This window comes from Cotesia glomerata, linkage group LG9 (assembly GCF_020080835.1).
Source record: "Cotesia glomerata isolate CgM1 linkage group LG9, MPM_Cglom_v2.3, whole genome shotgun sequence".
Taxonomy (NCBI): domain Eukaryota; kingdom Metazoa; phylum Arthropoda; class Insecta; order Hymenoptera; family Braconidae; genus Cotesia; species Cotesia glomerata.
The window spans coordinates 17,599,895-17,617,797 of NC_058166.1; the positions used below are offsets into that span (position 1 = coordinate 17,599,895).

The 17,903-nt window shown below is 25.2% G+C and overlaps 3 protein-coding genes across 6 annotated transcripts; 1 reads left to right on the forward strand and 2 right to left on the reverse strand.

The window, feature by feature from the left end:
- Positions 1-1,511: 1,511 nt before the first annotated feature.
- Positions 1,512-4,460, reverse strand: LOC123271331 (synembryn-A). The gene is made up of 6 exons (XM_044737620.1): positions 4,274-4,460; positions 3,859-3,995; positions 3,251-3,635; positions 2,418-2,985; positions 1,742-2,009; positions 1,512-1,665 (listed from the first exon to the last, which is right to left on the reverse strand). The coding sequence occupies exons 1-6, from the start codon at positions 4,343-4,345 to the stop codon at positions 1,548-1,550; spliced, it is 1,548 nt and encodes a 515-aa protein (XP_044593555.1). The 5' UTR covers positions 4,346-4,460; the 3' UTR covers positions 1,512-1,547.
- Positions 4,461-6,429: 1,969 nt separating this feature from the next.
- Positions 6,430-9,775, forward strand: LOC123271332 (TGF-beta-activated kinase 1 and MAP3K7-binding protein 1-like). 3 transcript variants are annotated; one of them, XM_044737622.1, is made up of 4 exons: positions 6,430-6,467; positions 6,838-7,138; positions 7,210-7,583; positions 9,013-9,775. In XM_044737622.1, exons 2-4 carry the CDS (start codon positions 6,840-6,842, stop codon positions 9,708-9,710), a joined length of 1,371 nt encoding a protein of 456 aa, XP_044593557.1. In that variant the 5' UTR covers positions 6,430-6,467; positions 6,838-6,839; the 3' UTR covers positions 9,711-9,775. The 3 variants fall into 3 exon arrangements, with proteins under 3 accessions (XP_044593557.1, XP_044593556.1, XP_044593558.1); XM_044737621.1 differs by having other exon boundaries at positions 6,432-6,467; positions 6,805-7,138; XM_044737623.1 differs by lacking the exon at positions 6,430-6,467 and adding an exon at positions 6,707-6,747 and having other exon boundaries at positions 6,840-7,138.
- Positions 9,776-11,298: 1,523 nt separating this feature from the next.
- On the reverse strand, positions 11,299-16,223 carry LOC123271335 (4-hydroxybutyrate coenzyme A transferase). 2 transcript variants are annotated; one of them, XM_044737626.1, is made up of 6 exons: positions 15,936-16,223; positions 15,563-15,827; positions 14,291-14,443; positions 13,128-13,367; positions 12,606-13,010; positions 11,299-11,857 (listed from the first exon to the last, which is right to left on the reverse strand). In XM_044737626.1, the coding sequence occupies exons 2-6, from the start codon at positions 15,753-15,755 to the stop codon at positions 11,403-11,405; spliced, it is 1,446 nt and encodes a 481-aa protein (XP_044593561.1). In that variant the 5' UTR covers positions 15,756-15,827; positions 15,936-16,223; the 3' UTR covers positions 11,299-11,402. The 2 variants fall into 2 exon arrangements, with proteins under 2 accessions (XP_044593561.1, XP_044593562.1); XM_044737627.1 differs by having other exon boundaries at positions 15,563-15,822; positions 15,936-16,214.
- Between the last annotated feature and the right edge of the window lie 1,680 nt (positions 16,224-17,903).

Below are 17,903 nucleotides of genomic sequence, written 5' to 3' on the forward strand. Positions count from 1 at the left end.
TAAAAATATTTTTTAGTTCTAATTTAATTAATTAAACAAGATCAAAAAATCAAAAATGTCGGCTAACTTTATTATTATATGTAAGAATTATAAAAGATTAATAATGTAATTTTTTATAAGTAATTTATAAAATTAAAGAATTTTAAACTGTCAGCTGATTTTAGTGTCATATTACTCAACTAAAGAAATTTTTTTTTGTTCTTATTTTTATTACACTAAATAAATTTTTGTAAATTAAAGAATCTATTTTCCTGACATAGCAAGAGTATAACAATAAAAATAATTGTAAAAAAACGCTGTAAAAATTTTTTTGATTGTAGAAAATTTTCTAATGCTTCGCATTATAAATCATGAAAAATTTTATGATACTGAAGTTAGCTGAAAACTGTCAATTTTTTTTAATTTTTATAATAAATCAATTACAATAAAAAAAATGCTTTAAAAAATTTTCACTAATAATTTTTTTTTATTTTCACATGTGGAATTTATTAATTGAATTTTTTCCATGATAATTTTATTGCTAAAAAATTATGACATGACGGCTACCCAATTTTAAAACACAGTAACTGCAAAATTTTTATACCTGATTTTTTTAAGTATTGCTGTATTTTTTATAACTTTGAGACCTTAATTTCAAGTATTTTTTCTTAAAAATATTTATATTTAACTATTTTCTATTAATAAATCAAATATTTTATTAATTTGGCGTGTAAACTTTTTTTAATAAGAAAAATTTTAAAAAATCTTAAAATTGTAAGTTACTGTGTTTTGAAATTAAGCAGCCGATGAGTTAGCAGTTGTTTTGAAAAATTATTTAAAAAAAAATTGTATTTATAACTTTTTAAAATTTCTACATGTCAATTTTTTTTTCTAATTTTTGTTTGCCATAATTTATTCATTGAAGAAATTCTTAAAATTATTAAACATCTGCTAAATTAATTTTCATAAAAAATTAAAAATCTCAGTGTCTTAAAATTTTCTACAAAAATTTTTTTTTTAAATTGGACCCTGCTAATTTTATTTTATTATTTCCATGTACTCAAATTCCATTAAAATTCATAATTGCACCGCATAATTTTTATAATTTAATACTTTAAGGCGGTAGTATACAAGAAAAAACACGGCTGAATAAATTTTCTTGTTTTTTAAGGAAAATTAAGTTAGCCGTCATCTAAAAATTTTTAGAATTTTTTATAAATGAAAAATTATTACAAACAATTAAAGAAAAATTTACATTTGTAAAAATATATAAGTGCAATCAAAAAAAAATATTTTTTAGTTATAATTTAACAAAAAAATTAAAAACGCCGGCTAACTTTAGTATTATGTTTTTTAATTTTTCCCACAGACAAAATTTTATTTCAATAAAGTAAAGATTAATTCAATTATAAATATTTTATAATATAAAATAAATACTTCGATAGTAAACATTAAAAAAAATCATTGCACACTGATGAATTTTGAACCGATAAACAATTGAAAGATTGAATAGTTGAAAAATAAATACGAAAATTATCAATTATCATTTTAATAAATTTATAAATTTATTAATCTTCATCACTGTCATTTTTTGGTAAATTTAAACCTTTCTGTAGCTCGAATACATGTTCAATTGGTTTTGGCTTGCCATCTTCACCAACCGTACAAGGCTTAATGATTCCATCACTAAAAATCATAAAATTAATACAAATTAATTATCAATAAAAATAATATTACTTTACAGTAAATAATTTATTATTACCTAGACAACTTGTCAACAAGATTGACAAGTTTCATAGCCTCGTACTCTTTCTGTTCCTCAGTCATTCCTTCCAAAGGACTAGGTTTAGGATTCTCATAGCATCCAGTCACAGGATTTATATTTTCTTTGTACTTAGTATACTCTTCAGTGTCACTTTCTCCAGACTCTGACGAGTAATTCGTCTCAGGTTGATTGCCGCCTAAAAGTCCTTTATTTGCAAGCATTCCAGCTGCATTACCAAAACCAGTGTACTTAATCATGCGACCAACTGAAATTATAAATCAAATGATTAATAATAATTGATAATCTATCAAAAAATAAAATGACTCTGAAGTTGACAAACATTAGGAATTTTTTATTATTTTTTAACAATAAAATTATCATGAAAAAAACTAAATTAAAAAATTCCACTTGTAAAAAATTATTAGTGGAAATTTTTAGTAACACTTTTTTTAGTGTAAGGTAAAAGACCCAGTTATTGACATTGAACTAGTTATTGACACTTGCAATTTTATTTTAATTAAATAAAATAAATCGACTCTAATAAATTAATAAATATAATTTTTAAATTATAAATTTTAAGATAATTGGTTTTTTGAGAACATTTTATTTTTTTAATTAGAATAAAATTGCAAGATTAAATAAAATTACAAAGATAAAATAAAAAATAAATTACCATTTTTTTTACACAGAACAAATAAAAATTCAGAGATAGCAACTCGTAATTCCACGATCGGGAACGTCAGCAATTTACACAACTTAGCTCGCAAAGTTGTTCCTTCCTCAGGGCGCTTCATCACGTCCTTCAAAGGCGGCAGAACTTTGAGTCTAGCATACTTGCGTATGCATCTGTTGCTTTTTGCAAGCTTCAACAAAGCCGACACAGCAGGTAAAGTATTTTTAACAAGATTCTCCCGAGAATTCAAACACTCGTCTAAATATTTCACCAGCTCCCAGATTGCTGACATGTCCGAGTCTTCAAAAACTTCAGAGCTTTTATTCTCGGGACTTATTCGAGGTACCAGAGGGTCAAAACTGGTGTACGGTATTACTATCAACAAATCTGCAATACCACTTTGCAATTCTTTGCTGTCAAGCTTTTTTACGTCCTCTGAAGTCAATAGTCTGTATAAAATTTTAACTAATCTTTTATTAGTTTCCGATTGTTCTTTTGTGGTTTCCTCTGCGTCTATGTATATGTTGTACAGAGCTTTTAGGAGCTCGCAAATTACTTCAACTATTTCCTAAAATTAAAATATTTTATTGATTATTAATTATTAATAATTAATAATCAATAATTATTAGTAATTAATTAATAATAATAAGTTGTTAATAATTAATTAATAAGCATAAGTTGTTAATAATTAATTAATTAATAATAATTAGTTGTTAATAATTAATTAATAAGAATTAATTGTTAATAATTAATTAATTAATAATTAATTGTTAATAATTAATTAAATATTTATAATGAATTAATTATTAATAATTTATAATAAAAAAAATTACCTTTGAAGATGATAATCTGTCGGATAAATTATTCAAGCAGTCAATCAATAATTTATCTCCATTATATTCATTTTTGCAAATATTTCTTGAAGGAATATTCAACGCGGTAATTAAAAATAAAATTCTCATATCAAATAGCATGATATTATGTGTGACAGTTGGGTCATAATTGCTTATTCGTGTGACTAGATTTTTCAGACAATCTGTTTTTGCTATTTGAATTTGAACACTTGGAGAATTGTATATTAAATTACAGAGTAATTTTACTGCTTCGAGTGTGGTTTCTGTATACGGTGGAGGAACTGGAGCAGCTAGATCAGCTTTCAGCAGAATAATGTTTAACCTTTCGTCCGTTATTATTATGTCCAGGTCTTTTTTATCACGACTGTAAATTAAAAATAAATAATATATTATAATTGCAGAAATAAGCAGACATCTGACAATTTTTTTCATTTTTTTATAAATCAGTCATTATAAAAAAATATTTTTAAAAAATTTGCACTTGGAATTTTTTTGATAAATTTTTTAGTATAATTTAATTTTTATAAAAATTAAAAATTATGTTAGATGTCTATTAAATTTAGTATTATGTATTTTACAATTATTACCTCAATATTCTAAGAACTTGTAAACATTTAACATGAATGGCGGAATATATATCACTCTGTAACCGAGTGAATAAATTACTCCAAATTTTTTCTCTTGAATCATGGTCTAAATCTTCAAATTTTACAGTTTTTGCGTGCTAAAAAATTAAATTGTATTTTTTAGACAATCATAATTAAAAAAGAAAAAAAAAAACGACACTGAAATTGGCAGACACATGACAATTTTTAAATTTTTCTTGAAAAATAAACTAACTTTAAAAAAAAAGCATTTATAATTTTTTATAGCTTCTAACGATGGAATTTTTTAAATAAATTTTTCTTATAATTTATTTGTTAAAAAAATTATTAAATGTCTCTTAATTCCAGTATCATTAAAAAAATTATCACAAAATAAATATGCTAATATATATAATACCTTTTCACAAAATTTGTCATAATTCTTAGAAATTTCTTCTCCTTCTAAATCAATTGTACTAATTAATTCCATTGTTTACTAATCGCTAATAATGTTTGGACTATTTGACAGAAAAAAATATACAGGGCCTCCATAATCGGGGGAGTGTGGCAAATTCCCACCCGTGCATGTTTCCACTCACAAAAATTATGTTGGCAGCATTTGTTACTAAAATATACCTTAATAAATAATAGTTTAAAAAAACTAAAAACACGCTTTTTATAGAAAACCAAACTAAAAAATAGAAAATAAATTTAAATTAAGAATAGTGTTAAAAATTTCAATAAATATAAATTAATAATAGTGTAAATAAAAAAAATGTATTTTATTTTAAAAAGCGTGAGGTGCATGGTGTCAATAGTTATAAATATTTTATTGACAGATATGAGTAGAGTGATTATTATTTTGATAATATCTTAAAAGCACCCCACGCTTTTTAAAATAAAATACATTTTTTTTTATTTACACTATTATTGATTTATATTTATTGAAATTTTTAACACTATTCTTAATTTAAATTTATTTTCTATTTTTTAGTTTGGTTTTCTATAAAAAGCGTGTTTTTAGTTTTTTTAAACTATTATTTATTTTTTACTTTTTAGTTTGGTTTATTTATAAAAGCGTGATTTTTTAGTTTTTTTAAACTATTATTTGTTGATTATCAAAAATATTCAGGCGCGCAAATTACCCACGGAGAGTTACATACTGACATACTGACATACTGACATACAAGTGAAGCTAATAAAAAATAATTATTTATAAATATTATAAATACGGGGAATCAGAGTTCGATTTCGGAGAGCGAGCCTGAGAAACGGGGGTTGCGGTCAACTAGTCAGATCGACAACATTCCAAATTATTAAAACTCTAGAAAATTTAAAATTCCGCTGCATTGAAAGTTTATAAAACACATTAGCTTAAATAGAATAACAGCCGAAAAACAATTTTGTAAATTATAAAACACCGGGTTATCGAATAAAAGTAAATATAAATCTTATATTCCTCAAGAGTTAAAATTAATTTGATTTCGAAAAAGGGTTGTTCCGACGTATATTCATCCGAATACTCATCTATCCGAATAATGATTCGGCCGAAAATTACTCATCCAAAAAATTGGAAATTTTTCTTAGATGGTCCACCTTTACAATCATGAAATTTGAGTGTTTTCCATACATGCCTGTAAATTAAAATAAAATTAATTAATTTAAAATTAATTAAAAAAAATTTCTAATCTAATTATAAAATTATTGACATTTTTCGGCTAAATGAGTGTTCGTCTGTTCATTCATTTTGGCGTATAAATTTTCGTTGTTATGTTTTTTAATTTATTGAGACTTTGTAACTTTGAAAGATTCTATTAATATAGCTTTAGATTTTTCTTTATTTAAGATTATATTTTTCGGAATTTTAAAATTTGTAAAATTAATTATTTTAAATTACATTTAATATTTACTTTCTAAGTTCTAGTAATTTATTAATTCGGAATGTTGTTAGTCTGACTAGTTGACTGCAACCCAGAAACGGCTACCAGAACCAAGGAAGGCCGCAGGCGCGCAGATTACCCACGGAGAGTTACTGACATACTGACAAACTGACATACAAGTGAAGCTAATATAAAGCGTGTAAAAAACAATTCAAGCAGATTAAAGTCTCACTTTGAAATATCTCATACTATATTTAAATAAATAAACTTTCAGTAAGCTACAGCTGTAGCGCGTAATATGTAGGTTAGTAATTGGAATAATAGTAATAATAATAATAATTTGTAGGCGGGAAGGTTTGTAGTTTCCTCTCTTCTCTCTCATCGTTGGTGGTGTCGAGGCGTTTCTGGTACAGTGTGAGGCCGCTGTAGCGTGAGCAACGCGACAGGACCGCCACAGATGTGCTGCCTCTATAGTTAGTGCTCGGTCCCTATGGCCACACTCTTATTTATTTGTCAAAAAAATTATCAAATTTCTGCTAAATTAATTTATGACACAAGTTGACAGTCATTAGAAATTTTTTAATAATTTTACAACAATGAAATTATTATGAAAAAATTTAATTGAAAAATTCCACATGTAAAAAATTATTCGTGAAAATTTTTTTTAGTGTAATTAATTTGTTATAAAAATTGAAAAAATTCACGGTTAACTTTAATGAAAATTAATTTGGGATATATTAATTTTTGTAACAAATAAATTTTGGCAAAAAAAATTGACATGTAAAAATTAAAAAATAATAATAAAGTTAGCCGACATTTTTGGTTTTTTTATTTTGCTTAATTTATTAAATTATAACTAAAAAATATTTTAAAAAAATTGCACTTATAGTTTTTCAAGTTTTTAACAAATGAAAAAAATTTTTTTGTAATAATTCTTTAATGAAAAAAATCATAAAATTTTTTAGATGACGGCTAACTTTATTTTCATGTAAAAAAATGAAAGAATTATCAAGTGAGTGATAATTTTAATTTTATCTAACTTCAAGATCATATTAATTTTGATAAAATTAGTACTAGGTAATGCCAGTAAAAGAAATGATACAGATGGCATTTGAAGACTCAGAAGACAACTGGACGGATGCATTGCCGGTATGCAAAGAGTCTGGAGTAGGATTTTCTACTAACCAGATCTACAGGGAAGATGGTTATCGCCAAGAAGATCATCCATTTGAAGACAGGTGCTTTCATTGCAAATATGACGAGTCGACATTTGTCTACGGAATATTTGACGGGCATGAAGGCTCCAGAGCTGCTAATTTCGCTCTGCAGAGGATGGCCGCTGAGATACTGCTGGGACAGCTCAACGGCAAGAGTACTAATGAAGAAGTCAAAGAAGTTCTCAGGTAAATTTAATAATAACTAGATTTAAAAATTAATTATTAATTATTAATTATTAATTGTGGTTCCTTTTTAGACAGGCATTTATTTCAGTGGAGAGAGGATACTTTGATTCAATCGGAGATCTACTGGCAGAGCGCACTAGCTTAAAGTTTGATATCCCAGAAGAACTTAATTCATACGAAGCTTATCAGAAGTTTCCGGATCTAGTGAACAAACTGAACAAGTTAAACCGTCAACTAGCTGCTGGAACAAGCGCAATTGTCGCTCTAGTCTTTCGTAATAATTTATACGTGGCTAATGTTGGAGATAGTCGGGCTCTGCTTTGTAAAACTGACAGTAATCAAGTGCTGAGGGTTGTTCAGTTGAGTATTGACCATGATTTAAGGAATGAAGATGAACTTTTGAGGCTGTCGCAACTTAATCTTGATACTAAATCGATTAGACAAGGTATTTTTAATAATTAATAAATTATTATTGTTGTATTGTTGAATGATATTTAAATTGATTAAAACTGACAATTGTCAGCTTAAAAATTTTTATAAAAAATCAATTACAATAAAAAAAAATCCTTTAAAAAATTTCCGCTAATAATTTTTTAAAATTTCCCCATGTGGAATTTTTTTATTGCTGTAAAATTATAAAAAAATTTCTAATATCAGTTAACGACAGTGCTTTAGACAATTGACCATTTTTGGAATTTTTATTTCTAAAAAATTATTAAGCAAAAAAATTTTACATGTTGAAAATATTAATGGTATTTTTAAAAAATCATTTTTTAGAATTAATTTATTTGTTTAATAAAATTTAAAAATTATTAAGTGCTAATTTCAATGTTATAAAAAAAAAGTATTTATTTAATTACGCTAAAGTTATCTGACATTTTATGATTTCTAGGATTATTTTCAACAAATAAATCAAAAGTTGATGTGACGTTTTCATTGTCGTCGCTTTTCGTTGCTATGGTAACCACTTTAACAGCGGTTAAATATTAATGAATAAAATTTGTAAAAATAATGACACTGAAGTTACCAGACGTCTAAAAATTTTTAATTTTTTTTATTAATTAAATTACAACTAAAAACATATTTCTAAAAAATTGCACTTGTAGTTTTTCAAGTTTTCTACATGTGACAATTTTTTTTTTTAATTGTTTAATTGAAATTTTTTCAATAAAAAATTTCTAAAAATTTTCAAATGTCGGCTAATTTCATTTTCATGAAAATAAAGTTAGCCGACATTTAAAAATTTTTATGATTTTTTTTATTAAAGAGTTATTACAAAAAATTAAAAAAAAAATTGCATTTGTTGAAAACTTCAAAAACTATAAGTGCAATTTTTTAAAAATATTTTTTAATTATAATTTAATAAATTAAGTAAAATAAAAAAATAAAAAATGTCGGCTAACTTTATTATTATTCATTTTCATGTAAAAATATTGAATAATACTAAAGTAAGCCGACAATTTTATTTTTTTTCTATTAATTAAATTAAAACAAAAAAATTTTTTTTAAAATTGCACTTACAAGTTTTAAAGTTTTTTACAAGTGAAATTTTTTTTTTATTTTTTTGTAATCATTTCTTCAATAAAAAAAATTCTAAAAATTTCTAAATGTCGGCTAACTTAATTTTCATAAATATTTATTAATTAAATTGTTGATAATAACATTTTGTCATAAGTGCGCTCAATATTTTAGTAATTATAAAAAATTCCACATGCAAATATGTCAAAAAATTATTGTAATTTTTATTTTTTTAATTTATTCTTTAGTAGTAATTTATTTTTAGTAAAAATCACAAAAATGACAAATATTAGATAATTTAAATTTAATTATATTTAATATGATTAATAAATTAATTAATTAAAAATAATTTAAAGGTTCTCACCTGGGTAACCAAGAAAACACAAGGTGCCTAGGGAATTATTTAGTCAAAGGAGGATACAAAGAGTTTGAAGAACTAGCAGCGTCAACGTCAGAGCCAATAATAGCAGAGCCAGAAATCCATGGTGGTATTGACCTGGATGACTCGTGTAGATTTCTCCTCTTGATGTCCCGCGGACTGTACAAGTCTTTAGAAGAAGCTACGGGTACTGACCAGGTCAATAAAGAACTAGCTTTGATGGCAGTCGAACAGTTCCGAATTCAGTCCACTCTGACTGGAGTTGCTCAGGCAGTCGTGGACAAAGTGGTGAGGATTCACCACGATATGAACATGAGTAACGCGCAAAACTCTTCTAAAAATGGTAAGCGCGAGGATATTACACTCCTGGTGAGAAATTTTAATTTTCCACTGCCGAATGCTTTAAAAAGTCCGAGTGGTCAGTCAGTTCACTTCAACCCGATTATCCAGACTGCTGTTACAAGTGTCCAAGAAGGTGACTTTTGCACCAGCAATGTTTCAGATTTTAATCCTTCGACGAATGATACCACGTCGACGTCCGAAACTTCTTCGGTAAATACTCGACCGGATAGGAATGCTAAAATTCAACCTTATGTTGATTTTTCAGAATTCTTTGAAAATTTTGAGAGGCGCAGGAAAGATGGGACGCTTCCTAAAGATATTGACTTTGGTTAAATTATTTTGTTGGGTTTTAAATGTAAAGTGTACTTACTAGAATTAAATAAATTGAAAAGTTTTTTCATTTTTAAATAAATTTTTAAATTGTATATAAAATTAAGTTAAATCAAAATGTAAATAATGTTTAAAATAAAAGAGAGAACATATAAGGTGAAAGACCCAATTATTGACACTTGCAATTTTATTTTAATAAAAAAAAACGAATCAACTTTGATAAATTAATAAATACTAGCAACTTTGCAGTCACTATGTAACTGCCGTGATTTGTCAGCTATAAATAAATAAAATTTTGCTTTATTAAATAATGAATTTTGTTAAATTGCACTGTACTTTCTTAATTATTGACATTTTTTAAGATATAAGCTCATCATGATGTAACACTCATCAAGAGCTTTCATTTGAGTACCCACATGCATTTTTAATATATTTTTCATATATACATATATGTGATATATATAAATATATGAAAAATTGATGTGGGTAATCAAATGGAAGGTCTCGATGAGTGTAATGTCAGGATGAGCTTATATCTTTAAAAATGTCAATAATTAAGAAACTATATTGTATTTTGTCAACTTATGATATTTTTAAAAATATAAGCTCATCATGATGTTACACTCATTAAGAGCATTCATTTGAGTACCCACATGCATTTTTGATATATTTTTCATATATACATATATGTAATATATATAAATATATAAAATATATGAAAAATTGATGTGAGTACTCAAATGAAAGGTCTCTATGAGTGTAACATCGAGATGAGCTTATATCTTTAAAAATGTTAATAATCAAGAAATTACCTCGTATCTTGTGAACTATTGACATTTTTCAAGATATAAGCTCATCATGATGTTACACTTATCAAGAGCTTTCATTCGAGTACCCACATGCATTTTTGATATATTTTTCATATATACATATATGTGATATATATAAATATATAAAATATATGAAAAATTGATGTGGGTACTTAAATGAAAGGTCTTGATGAGTATAACATCAAGATGAGCTTTTATCTTGAAAAATGTCAATAGTTCACGAGATACAAGGTCATTTCTTAATTATGTATCTAGAGATAGAGCATTTTCGTATGCAGCCTACATACTTATCACAATAAATTGACTATAAAAGCCTATTTTAGCATATAAATACACCGACCACAAAATTTATCTTATTCTCTTCATAATATAAATAACTTTTTAGTCATAAATTTTAAGATAATTAGTTTTTTAAGAACATTTTAATTTTTTAATTAGAATAAAATTGAAAGTGTCTTATACTTCAAATAAATAAAACAAAAATTTTATTTTTTTTCAATTAGGAATTACTTTTATTTAAAGTAAATAAACAAATTGATAATTGGAAATACTATTAAATAGTAAATGGCATATTGTATATAAAAATGGCATTTTTAATTTTTTAATATAAAAATTATTTTAAATCATATTTTGAGATTAGAAAATTTTTACAATGAGAATATTATGTTACAAATGGTTCTACGAACTCTCGCATAAACTCGTGATAAAAAATGCATTATTTTATCATGAAATAATAATAATAAAAAAATAAACTCTAAATATGTGTTCGAATGCACAATCTAAAGCCATAATTTATTTCTTCTTAATCTCCAGATTGTGAATACTCTTTAGTGATATTTCCGACAAATAAAGATAACTAACGAGTTCAAGGTTCGGGCATTCCTTTGAGCCGCTCAAAAGCTGCTTTCTCCAAAGCTTCACGATGATTTGGATGAGCAACGTTGATAAGCGCGTGAGCACGTTGCTTCAGAGTCTTACCAAACAGACTCGCGATTCCGTGCTCGGTCACGACGTATCTGACCAAGGCTCTGCTGGTCACCACCCCAGCTCCTGATTTTAACACGGGAGTTATTTTGCTGGTTTTTCCGTCAGCAGTTGTTGAGTTTAATGCAACTATCGGCTGGCCTAAACCGTCCTCACTCATTGCCGCGCCGGTCAGAAAATCTACCTGGCCTCCAAATCCAGAGTACATTCGTGTTCCAATACTGTCTGAGCAAATTTGTCCGGTTAAGTCTACTTCAATGCACGAATTTATGCAAGTCATTTTTGGTTGCTTGGCTATTATTCTTGGGTCGTTTACGTAATCAACAACCAACATCTCTGTAAAATAAATTATTTATATTATTAATTAATAAGATTTATATAAAAATCATTTATAAAATAATATTTTTAATAATAATATTTTATAATGATGATAAATATTTAGGCTGCATTCAAAATTTAGGCTCGATCTCTAGATACATAATTAAGAAATGACCTTGTATCTTGTGAACTATTGACATTATTACAGATATAATCTCATTCGGATGTTACACTCATCAAGACCTTTCATTTGAGTACCCACATCAATTTTTCATATATTTTATATATTTATATATATTGCATATATGTATATATGAAAAATATATCAAAAATGCATGTGGGTACTCAAATGAATGCTTTTGATGAGTGTAACATCCGAATGAGATTATATCTTTAAAAACGTCAATATTTAAGATAGTACAGTGGAATTTAACAAATATCTTGCGAACTATTGACATTTTTAAAGAGATAAGCTTATCTTGACATTACACTCATCGGGACCTTTTATTTGAGTAGCCACATCAATTTTTCATATATTTTATATATTTATATATATTACATATATGTATATATGAAAAATATATCAAAAATGCATGTGGGTATTCAAATGAAAGCTCTTCATCAGTGTAACATCGAGATGAGCTTATATCTTTAAAAACGTCAGTAGCTAAAGAAGTACAGTGCAATTTAACAAAATTCATTATTTCTAAATAATCATCAAATATCTCTAAATTTTAGAATCATAAATTAAAATCATATTACATACCAATAAATGGATTGTTGTGCATAAAATCATACAATTTTTGTGATCCAACACAAAAAGATCCAACAATCCTTCCGCGATGAATAGACTTTTTGTTATTAGTAATACATCCAATATTAACCAGATCAACAACACCATCGCTAAACATTTCACTATGAATACCAAGGTTCTTATGGTTCTTCAACTGAGCTAATACTGCGTCAGGAATACTTCCAATACCCAGTTGAAGAGTCGCTCCATCAGCAACCAAATTTTCAGCGATATGTTTGCCGATCGCCCGCTCTTTGTCGCTTGGTGCCTTAACAGGGTGAGCTGGCAGAGGCCCATTGTGCTCAACAGCAAAGTCGATGTGACTTTTGTGAATAATTGCGTCACCAAAAGTCCTCGGCATGTTTTCATTAACTTGAGCTATTAAAATAAATTAACATTAATTTCCCATTAAAAAATTACGTCTCTAAAATTATCTCTACTTCAAGAAACGTGCAATTTATGATTATTTCAATTTTACTTCTTACGTGAACTTACCGACGATTTTTTTCGACTTAATAAGAGCTGCGCGAACACAATCAACGCTAGTACCCAATGAACAATATCCTTTACTGTCTGGAGGTGTCACGTGAATAAGAGCGATGTCAGGTTTCATGTAATCTTGATTAAATATCTTTGGTATTTCATGAAGGAAAATTGGAATAGCATCAGCTGTGCCTTCATTCACAGCTCCTCGGACATTACCACCGATAAAAAAGCTCACGGATCTAAAGTGTTCTGTAAAAATAAATAAATAAAAGTTTGCTTTATTAAATATAATGACTTTTGTTAAATTGCACTGTACTTTCTTAAGTATTGAAGTTTTTAAAGATATAAGCTCATCCCGATGTTACACGCATCAAGAGCTTTCATTTGAGTACCCACATACATTTTTGATATATTTTTCATATATACATATATATAAAACATATAAATATATGAAAAAATTATGTGGGTACTCAAATGAAAGGTCTCGATGAGTGTAACATCAGGATGAGCTTATGTCTTTAAAAATATCAATAGTTGACAAAATACAAGATCATTTCTAAATTATTGATATTTTTAAAGATATGAGCTCATCCCAATGTTACACTCATCAAGAGCTTTCATTTGAGTACCCACATACATTTTTGATATATTTCTCATATATACATATATGTCATATATATAAATATATAAAACATATAAAAAATTGATGTGAGTACTCAAATGAAAGGTCTTGATGAGTGTATCATAGGGATGAGCTTATATCTTTAAAAATATCAATAATTAAGAAATGACCTTGTATCTTGTGCTCGAGTGACATTTTTAAAGATATAAAGTCATCCCAATGTTACACTCATCAAGAGCTTTCATTTGAGTACCCACATGTATTTTTGATATATTTTTCATATATACATATATGTAATGTATATATAAATATATAAAATATATGAAAAAATGATGTGGGTACTCAAATGAAAGGGCTCGATGAGTGTAATGTCAGGGTGAGCTTATATCTTTAAAAATGTCAATCGTGCGCAAGATACAAGGTCATGTCTTAATTATTTATCTAGAGATAGAGCATTTTCGAATGCAGCCTAAATACTTGTTATAATAAATTAAATATCATTAATAATATAAATTTCATACAAAATTAATTTAAAAAAAAAAATACTTACTAGCATTTTCAGTCTTTGCAAATGGAGCAGCTCCTTCCAAATGCATGTGACACAACCGTACATTTGTAACATTAGACTTAATTCCAACCTCAGTAAGACCTCGCAATAATTCCACAGGAGTTGCTGCAGCTCCTTGGACAAACACAATTTGATCTAAAGAAAAATAAAAATTTTAATTATAATTTTTTCTTTAACAACTATACTATCTTTACGATTGTTTTATTGAGTTTATTTACAACACTGAGATAATATAATCTCAGAGACCATAAAGGTCAGAAGTTTTTAATTGTCAGTATTTGAATTAACCAGATTACTTTTTTTTTTTAAATAAAACACAAAGAGCAATTAAAATAATAAATTAACCTCATCTTCAAAATTAGATAATTATAATTTTGATTATGATTATGATATATTACTGATATTGATGTAAACAAATACTCAAGGCTTTTAAAAGTTTTCTTTAGATCTTGCTTTTTTGCATTTTACCATTGACCTAATTACAATATTATTATAGAAATGAACAGCCGTCATCTGACGTCAAAGGTTGTAAAAATAGATAAGTAGCGTTTCAACACAATAAATGCAATTAATAAGTAATAGATGTTAAAAAAACTAGTTCAATACCCGACATAATTAATATACTAAGTATGTTGAGCCGATAATGATATAAATAGATATTTTTGATTGAAGAATTAGGTTGAATTTGTCAATAAATAAATAAATAAAAAAATAACTAAATAAATAAATAACTAAATAATTAAATAAAAAATTGAATAATAAAATTGAATTTAAAAATTAATAGTGAATTTTTGAAATAAATTTTTTTATTTTAATTTATTTGTTATAAGAATATAAAATAAAATTTTTTTTTAATAAATTTTTTTTATAATAATTCAATTATTATAAAATAACAAAAAAATTGATAGTATTAATTTTTAAATTGAATTTGATTATGAAATTTTTTTTTTTATATAATTTTTATAAAATTCAATTTAAAAATGAATAGTATAAATTTTTTTACTGTAATTTATTTGTTATAAAATTTAAAAATTAAATTTTTTATATAATTTTATAGCAATTAAATTAGTATAAAAAAATTTTATTAAAAAATAACTAAATAAATAAATAATTAAATGAATAAATTAATTAATTAATTAATAAATAACTAACTAAATAAATAAGTGAATAAATAACTAACTAAATAAATAAATGAATAAATAAATAAATAAATTAATAAATAAATAAATAACTAAATAAATAAATAAATCTTACCAGATGCTAAACCAGCTCGTTCAACGGCTTCTTCAGAGGACTTGACCCAGCAAGGTTCCTTGTCAGGAATAGGCATCGCCGGCTCGTTGACATAAGTATAAAAAGTCTTGGAGGCTTGTAATCGATATCCATGTGCACTTGCTAGACCTTTAAATCCTTCAGATAATTTAATAAGTCGATTTAATGCAGCCATAGTGAATTATTATAATTTTTTATAGTTTCCAGGCAGAATAATTTTAAGTAACTTGTTGACACCACACCTAGACTGTAATTACATTAAAAAAAAAAATTATTAAACTGTACACTACCAAATATTATCTTATCAAACAAGATAAATCAATAATCCTTTAAAAGAATGTTCTGGTGTACTTACAAAAATTAATTTGTAATTTTTAACTCTGATTTAGTACAATGTGTTATGTGTACTGCTCTAATTGATATGCGTCCGGACACTGACTGCACGAATACAGCATCTAACTCAATAAATAAAATTCTCTCTTCAATTAATGTATGTGCTTACTCTCTCACTCGCTCTTTATCGCAACAGCGACCTCCTGCCAAATGAAAACACTCGGCTGAATGTTGAATGTAAATTAGAATTAAATACTCTGATAACTTTGTTTTATTATTGATGAAAATTATGTTGGATGTGTCTAGTCGTCTGCAAAAAATAATTGTTTTTTATTAATTGTAATTAATCTTGAGAGTAAAAGTGTATTGTAAGGGATAAAATTTCTTCACAATTCATTTGTTTAAAAAATGTCGGAAAATTTTTGCCTTTCAAAGTCAATATTGAAAATTTTCTAAATTTAGTATGTCAATATTTGATTTTTTTTTAATTTTATTAATTTTTTAAATAATTTGTCAAGCTTGAAAATTAATAAATAAAATTGTGAAACTTAATCTTTATAAATAATTAATCATAATAAAAAAATACTAAAAAATTTTTTTCATAATTTAATTAGTATAAAATTATAAAAAAATTATGACAAATTAATTATTATAAAAAAAAATTCAATTAAAAAATTATATTTGTGAAAATTAATAAAAATTAAAAATGAAAATTTTTAGAAGCATTTTTTTATTATAATTGATTTGTTATAAAAATTTTTATTAAAATTGACAGCTGACAGCTAACTTCAGTATCATGAAAAATTTATAATGTCAGTTAACTTCAGCTTCATTAAAAATTTGCCTATAAATAAATAAATAAATAAATAAATATTTTAATTAGTAAAAAACATTTTCTAACCTGTATTGTCAATTTGTTTAAATGTTTCTAAAATAAATTTTTTAATTATTTGATATAAAGTAAATTATCTTGAAATTTTTTCACAATTAAACATGTGACGGTTGTAGACATTTGATCAATTTTGGACAATAGTTTGTGCCCTCTATATATAAAACAAGTGCTTACTTTAAAAAATAAATAATAATAAATAAATAAATGTTACTTATTTAATGAGAATTAATTTAGCAGATATTTAATCATTTTTAGAATTTTTTTTAACAAATAAATTACGGCAAAAAAAAAAAAGAAAAAAAATGGAGGTGTAGAAATTTTTAAAAAATATAAATGCAATTTAAAAAAAATAATTTTTCAGAATAGATTTATTTGTAAAATAAAATTAAAAAATGAATAATACTAACGTTAGCCGACATTTTTAATTTTTTGATTATTTTTCATTTATTAAATTAGAATTAAAAAATATTTTTAAAAAATTGAACTGATTGTTTTTCAAGTTTTTTAAAAATGAAATTTTATTTTTATTTTTTTGTAATAATTTTTTCAATAAAGAAAAATTCTTTAATTTTTTAGAGGTCGGTGAATTTAATTTTCAAAAAAAATGATCAAGTGTCTGTTAATTTTAGTGTCATACTTATTTATTTAAAAATTAGAACTAAAAAACTATTTAAAAAAATTTTACGTGTAATTTTTAAAATTTTCTCCATGCAAAAATTTTTGTTTTAATTTTTAAAAATTTATTTTTCAATAAAATAAATTATAAAAATTTTCTACAAGTAAAAATTTTTGTTTTAATTTTTTAAAAATTATTTTTTAATAAAATAAATTATAAAAATTTTCAAATGTCGGCTAATTTAATTTTCTAATAAATAAATAAATAAAATAATTTAATTTTCATAAAAAAAATAGTATAATTAAAAATGAAATATTTCTAATATAAGTAAAAAAAAGAATAATAATCATAATAATAATAATAAAATTATAAAAAAACTATTTTTACTGACAATTAAAATTTCCCGCTAATTTACAAACCACAAAATAAGTCAAATGACGTATAAAACTTCAAGCACGTGACGTCAACGTTATAGTTCCCTC